This window comes from Mesoplodon densirostris, chromosome 14 (assembly GCF_025265405.1).
Source record: "Mesoplodon densirostris isolate mMesDen1 chromosome 14, mMesDen1 primary haplotype, whole genome shotgun sequence".
Lineage (NCBI taxonomy): Eukaryota > Metazoa > Chordata > Mammalia > Artiodactyla > Ziphiidae > Mesoplodon > Mesoplodon densirostris.
This window is the reverse complement of record NC_082674.1, coordinates 15,904,104-15,910,239: the sequence shown is the minus strand read 5'-3', so window position 1 is coordinate 15,910,239 and position 6,136 is coordinate 15,904,104. Positions and strand designations below refer to the sequence as shown.

The 6,136-nt window shown below is 65.3% G+C and overlaps 1 protein-coding gene across 1 annotated transcript; it reads right to left on the bottom strand.

Annotated features, from left to right (window-relative positions):
* Positions 1-354: 354 nt before the first annotated feature.
* On the bottom strand, positions 355-4,433 carry GDF7 (growth differentiation factor 7). The gene is made up of 2 exons (XM_060117781.1): positions 4,043-4,433; positions 355-1,313 (listed from the first exon to the last, which is right to left on the bottom strand). Exons 1-2 carry the CDS (start codon positions 4,431-4,433, stop codon positions 355-357), a joined length of 1,350 nt encoding a protein of 449 aa, XP_059973764.1.
* Between the last annotated feature and the right edge of the window lie 1,703 nt (positions 4,434-6,136).

Here is a 6,136-nt window from a genome sequence, read left to right as displayed (position 1 = left end):
CCCGTTTCTACCCGATTTGGTGCCGGTTACTGTAACAGCAATGCAAAGCCATCCTCTCCCCAAAAGGGGGCGGTGGGCGCAATGGTGATCTGTTTGCAAAATACACATGACTGCGACATTCGGTAGCGTCAAGGTCATCTCTTCCCAGGGCTTTCGGATGTTTCCACCGTAAATGTGCGCATGAGTGACGAAATGTGTGGGTGTGAGTGTTGGTGTGTGAACGTGCGCTCTCCCTCCTCCGTGCGACCGCCGGGCCAGACTCCGACACGCAGCCACGTTAGGTGACAAGCTGCTCTCAGCGGGGAGTCCTTGGTGGCGCGGCTGCCCCCTCCCTGGCCCGGCCTGGCCCGCATGCTACCTGCAGCCGCACGCCTCCACTACCATGTCCTCGTATTGCTTGTAGACCACGTTGTTGGCGGCGTCGATGTAGAGGATACTGATGGGGCTGAGGCGCGCGGGCACGCAGCAGGAGGCCGGCGCTGCGTCCGGCGCCATGGAGTTGAGCAGTGTCTGAATGATGGCGTGGTTGGTGGGCTCAAGGTGCGAGCGCAGCGGGAAGTCGCAAACGCCCTCGCAGTGGTACGCTTCGTAGTCCAGCGGCGCGATGATCCAGTCGTCCCAGCCCAGCTCCTTGAAGTCCACGTGCAGGGGCTTGCGGCTACAGCGGCTCCGGCCCCTGCGCCCGTGGCTCCGGCCCTCGCCCCCGCCGCTGCCCTGCGCTGCCCGAGTCCCGGCCAACGCCGTCCGCCGCCGCCTGCGGCCGCCGATGACCGCCGTCGGCAACCCCATGCCAGGTCCCTCATCCGGCGGCGGTTCCGCTGCCAGTGCGGCCCCGAGCGCGCGGGCCTGGGCGCGGATCTCTCGGAACAGGCTCTCCTTCCTCTGCGTGCGGGAGGAGACGACCAGCAGCGCGCGCTCCTCCGCCGCCGCTCCGCCTCCGCCCCGCGAGTCGAAGCCCAGCAGCCGCAGTGCCAGCGGGACCGAAGCGGGACCCGCCACTCCGCGCAGCAAGAGGCAGAACGCGCGGGTGGCGCGCGGCTCCCGACGGTGGCGCCGCAAGGCGTCCGCCACGTCGAACACCTCCCAGCGCGCGGCGTCCAGGGGCTCGGCGGCCCGGGAATGCAGCAAGCGCGGCGCGCGCGCGGCGCTGGGGCACGTGGACAGCAGCAGCAACGGGGGAGTCGCGCTGCCGGGGCCCCGCTCCGGAGACTCGCGGCGCAGCACGCGCAGCTCCGCTCCCACCACCTCGTCGGCGTCGGGAAGGCTGGACACGTCGAACAGGAAGTTCACGCCGGTCTCGGCTGCCGATTCGTCTGCCGGGGACGGGCAGAGACAGAGAAAGAGCGGTGTGAGAGCGAAGCCGGCACGCCTGGCCGCGGGGCCTCCTGACTGCAAATAGCCCACCTGCCCTGGACTTGAGAACAAGGCTCCCTGGAGCCGGCGCCTGCCCGGGCGTCTCGGCTCCAGCCGGAAAGCCTCCAGCCTGGTCCAGAAGAAAGGGAGCCTTAGGTTTAGATTATCTGGATCTGGGTTTTCGTTCATCGAGCCAAACGATTTCCAACCCACGGACATCAACTGAACGCACCCCCGCACCCGAGACCAAGACTTAAGGCCACTACAGTCCCGCTGCCTGCCCCAGGGCCATGGGTTTTCGAAGACTAGGTCGGAGGCCAGATTTTCAGCCGGGGGCAGAAAGAAGGCCCGGTGGGCGCATCAGAGGTCGTGCGCCTCTTCAAGACCTGGAGGCCCGGCCGGCCGCGGTAAGGGGACTGCTCGTTGTGGCCCTGCTTAGCCGCCAAGAGAGCCTCGGAGTCGCGGTTGTGCGAAAACGGAAAATTCTTGTCCCCTGTAAACTGCTACGGCTACCTCTCTTCCCCAGCCCAGCCTGGACATTCCAGCCGGCCACGATCTCCCATGCAGGCTGGGGCTGGTCTAGAAGGCGAACGCGCCCTCAGGGCTGCAGAGACCCTTTAGTGCCTCCAGCCTCCTCGCTTTGCTGAAGGGGAACTGAGGCCCGGATTAGGGGCACGGCTCAGCCCCTGGTCGCGATGCGGAACTCCAGGCTCAGCTTCTCCCAGTGTTTCCGCCACCTCCGACGGAGGGGAGAGGCGGCAAAGGAGCGCAAGCAACCTTCTGGGAAGGGTTTGAGGCAGCCAGGACTGCCTTGCTGCAGTGAGGGCAGCGAACCGAGTGAGGTCTCCCCGCCAGTACCCTCTGGTCCCCTCGCAGACTTACTCTTTCCCTCCGTTATGACTCAACTCGGGCTTTGGGATTTTACTTCTGGTTGTGGGCACTTTTTTCTTTTGGGGCTCAGAAAGGAAAAAAGAGTTGAAATTCCACCAAGCAGCAGATAAGGAGCTCCCTTTGAAGAAGGTCATATGGTTTCATTTTGCCCCAAACGCGAAGAGACTGTGCAGACTCCCCCCACTATTGGAGATTTGCTCACCAACCACAGATGCCATGCCATCGACTCCTGGGGTCCGAAGTCTGGGTGCTGCTGGTGACCTCAGGCAGCCCTGCTCCAAGCTGAGGCTCAGGGTGGAGAGGGAAGCAGGAGAGGTACTGGGCAAGCGCTCCCCACCCCTCCCCCATGCTTTCTCCCAAGGGCTTGCTCGCTGCCACACTTTCTCTGAGCTTCTCCTGCAGCCTCTCTCAGCTTTGAGATGCTGCCCCTGCATCCTCTCCCTCCAGAGAGAGGAAGGAGAGGCGGCCTTACTAGCCTTGCCAACCAAGCAGAGCTCCCCAGGAAAGGATTTAGCTCAGGCTGAGACTACTGAACGCCTAACTCGACCTAAGAAAGAACATCTGGTGCCTCTACAAGCTTAGGGCCCTGCACATCTCACCTCTCCCACAGCTGGGAGCCCACTCTGCAGAGTTAGGGCTGGGGCCTTCCCCGGCTCTGTACACCAGGACTTGGGCTCCCTGTGAGTACCCTAGCATCCCATCCAGGATGCAGGCCAGGCCCTCGGAGAATGCTTGAAAGTTCCCACCAGACTATAAGGCCATTTGGGCCCAGGATGCCCCTGTATCCCAAATAAAGCAGTCTGGGTAGACGTTATGTGTATGTTGGAGGGGACGAGAGATTTGATCACTGCCCCGCCTCTACCTGCTTTCCCAGGCTAGGGTCGGGCATATACAACCTCCAGTGGCTCCCAGGCAGGACCTGGATTGCAGCAGCACTTACTTTCCGGCCCTATTTGCCTTTCCTTCCTTTCTGCCTTCCATTCTGGGTCTCTGGCTGGATAGAATTAAGGCCGAAATTACTTGCATTTCCTCCTGAAATTAGTTAAATTTTCCCTATCTGTCTGTTTTAATGGCTTCAATAGAGATTAATAAAATCCAGATGACACTCACCAACCACCACAGTCTCACCTAAGTCCTACCTTTGGAGGGCTCAGGGCGGAGTAAGGTGGGGTACTTGGTCCCAGAGAGGCCTGCATTCCTGCAGGGTCGCTGGCCCTCCTCTCCTCTCTACACAACCGGAGTCCTTCACCTCTGGCTCCCCCAGGGGCCCAGCACAAGGCAGGCACCCATAGCTACACACCTCTACCCAGACGCAGCCTGCTGAGAAGGGCCCTCCCCATACCTGGTGATGCCACCAGCCTCTCCAGAACCATTTACTTTAGTCTGATGCCTGCTGTGTCCCGCATTCCCCTCGTTTCCCCCAGTTTGTACGGCTCCCGCAAGACTGGGAACTGCAGAGCAACGAAGCAGCCGCCGCCACCACCACTGCGCAGTCCCTCTGGGCCGGACCCCCTCCTTGCTTCTCCGGATCTCCAAAACAGCCTGCCTCCTCGAGGGGACCCGCTGGCCGGCAGGGCCCGGGCAGCCCGGCGGAGGGACGGGCAAGCTGCCGCGGCTCTAGCCACAGTCCAGGCGCTGCGGGTTCGGGTGCGTGGGCCTCGGCGAACTTTCTAACACCTGAGGCCGGGATGTGCGGGGACCAAGGCCCCCCGAATGGAATGGTGCCGGGACAAGGCTCCGGCGGTGACCTCAGCCTAGGACCCGACAGGATGGACGAGCGCAGTGGAGGTGTGAGTACCTTGGGTCGCCTGGTCTGCGAAGCCGGTGATTGTGTCCGCGCGGCCGTGGCGGCCAGAACCCGAGGTGGAGGCGGCGACTGCCCCGGCCGGAGCCCTCCCGGCCAGGCTCCGGTAAAGCGACATCATGAACTGGTGCGGCACCACCGAGCCGTTCCTGAAGCCGGAGCCCGCGGCGCGGCGCGCGGCGCGGGGCCCGGGAGCCGCGGCGGCCGGGGCAGTGGAGGCGCCCGCAGTCGCGGCGAGGGTCCTCCCGCCGCCGCCGCCGCCCCCCGGACTCCCGGTCGGCCCTGCCCCCGCCGCTCGCAGCACGGCGGCCGCTTCGAGCCCGTCGCGGGGGCGGCAAGCGCTCAGCAGCCAGAGGCACAGCGCGGCGGCCGCGCTCAGGTCCATGGGCTCCGAGGGCCAGGCGGGCGGGCGACGCGGGCTCCGTGGCTTCGGGAAGTCCCCCGGCGCCTTTTGAACATAGTGTTTAATAATGGGGGAAGTGTGCGCAGCAAGCTGCGGCCCCCCCTCCTCTCCCACCCCACCCCCGCCCAACGCCCGGAGCAGCGCCCCCTGCTGAACACTCGAGCGGCAGCGCCGCGCCCCCTACTCCGGCCTAACGCTGAGCCCAGGGCCGGAGCCTCCTCCCCACGCCGAAGCGCTTCGCCCCCACTCTCGCCAGGCGAGTGTCACCGGCCGGAGGCTCCCGCCACAAGCCGGGGCCCCGCCTCGCTCTCCCAGGGCAAAGTGACCCCCCCCCCGCCCTCGCTGCGCCCGGGCCAAATGCGCCCTCGGGAGTCAGAGGCTCCGAGATACCGCGCGTACCCGCCCAGCGTCTTCCCCACTCCCCTGCGGAGAAGCACCCGCCCCCCGCCCGCTTCTGTTCTGCAGGGGCCCGAGACGCCAGAAGTGCAGCCGCGGAGGGGCTCGGCCTCGCCTGTCAGTGCCACGATCCCGTGGCCATCGCGCACAGAGAGGCCACCAGGGCGCGCAGGGTTGACACAAAAGCGCGTTTTTGATCACCGGTTCCGCGGTTCCCCACCCTGGCACAGCTTCCAAAGATCGGAGCCGGAGGCCGGAGCAGGGGAGGGGACCCGTAGGGAAGAGAGGGCTAGCGGCCGGAAGGACAGCGGGACAAGGACCGACGGTCGAAAATCAAAGGTTTGGGCGCGGAACACGCGCTTAGACGGGAGCCGGGATCTTAAAGGAGTTCAGGAACTACGAAGGCAGCCCCAGGGTGATGAGGGGACTCCCGCGCGGGAGCGGCTCCCCGAGTTCGTCTGTGCGTCGAAAGTGAGGACCTTCCGCCCGCCTCCCAGGGGACCCGGCTAACAGAAACGGGCTACCGGGTATGTTGGGGCGCGGGCAGAGCCGGGAGGGCGGGCGGTGAAGAGCCTCGGGGTGGCGCCTCCGTACTTCCTTCCCGGGCCTCGGTTCTCCCTCAGGGCGGGGGATGGATGGAGGGGGTGCCCGGGACCGCAGTCTCGCGGGCAGCTTGGCACTTGGGTCCGCAGCCCGCAGGGGTAGGTCCCCGGGAGGCCACATCTCAGGGAGACGCGCCAGGGAGGGTGGTCGTCGGCGGGTGTCGGCTTAGCTCCACCAGCAGCCCGGACATCCCTCGAATGCGGGAAAGCCCAGCGGATGGACGATCCGCTGTTGCTCGGACGGAGGGCTGGAGCCGGACGTATCCCCGTAGCAGGGCAGGCGCGTCTTTTTATTTTAAAATTATATTTGCTACCGAACTGGAAATCTAGGCGGGGGTAGTGTGTCACGGTTACTCTGAGTGGGCCATCAGCGTCAACCCGACGCCACCGGACCCAAAGCCGCGTGAGTCCCTCTCTCGCCCGGCTGCCCCGCACTCTGACCCACGGAAGACGCCCGGCCCGGGGAGCTCCTGGGCCGAGTGCGGCCCCAGGCTTCTGAGTTCCCCAACACCCGCTGCTTCGTCCCAAGCGAGCTCCTCAGTCGTCGCCCTGCCGACCACCGCGGAGACGCAGCGCCCGCTCAGCTGGGGACTTTGGGCCACACACCTCTCGGGGTCGTATGGGAGCAGGAGAGGCCTGGCAAAAGGTCGTAACTCGTGGACCCCAGGCGGATCAGGGGGGCGGAGG

What these genes read in the sequence shown, in the direction of transcription:
- GDF7 (XM_060117781.1), bottom strand. Translation starts at nt 4,433, where the DNA reads ATGGACCTGAGCGCGGCCGCCGCGCTGTGCCTCTGGCTGCTGAGCGCT. An exon ending in CGCAGACCAGGCGACCCAAG is followed by an intron (nt 1,314 to 4,042) that starts GTACTCACACCT and finishes CGTCCCCGGCAG; the next exon opens with ACGAATCGGCAGCCGAGACC.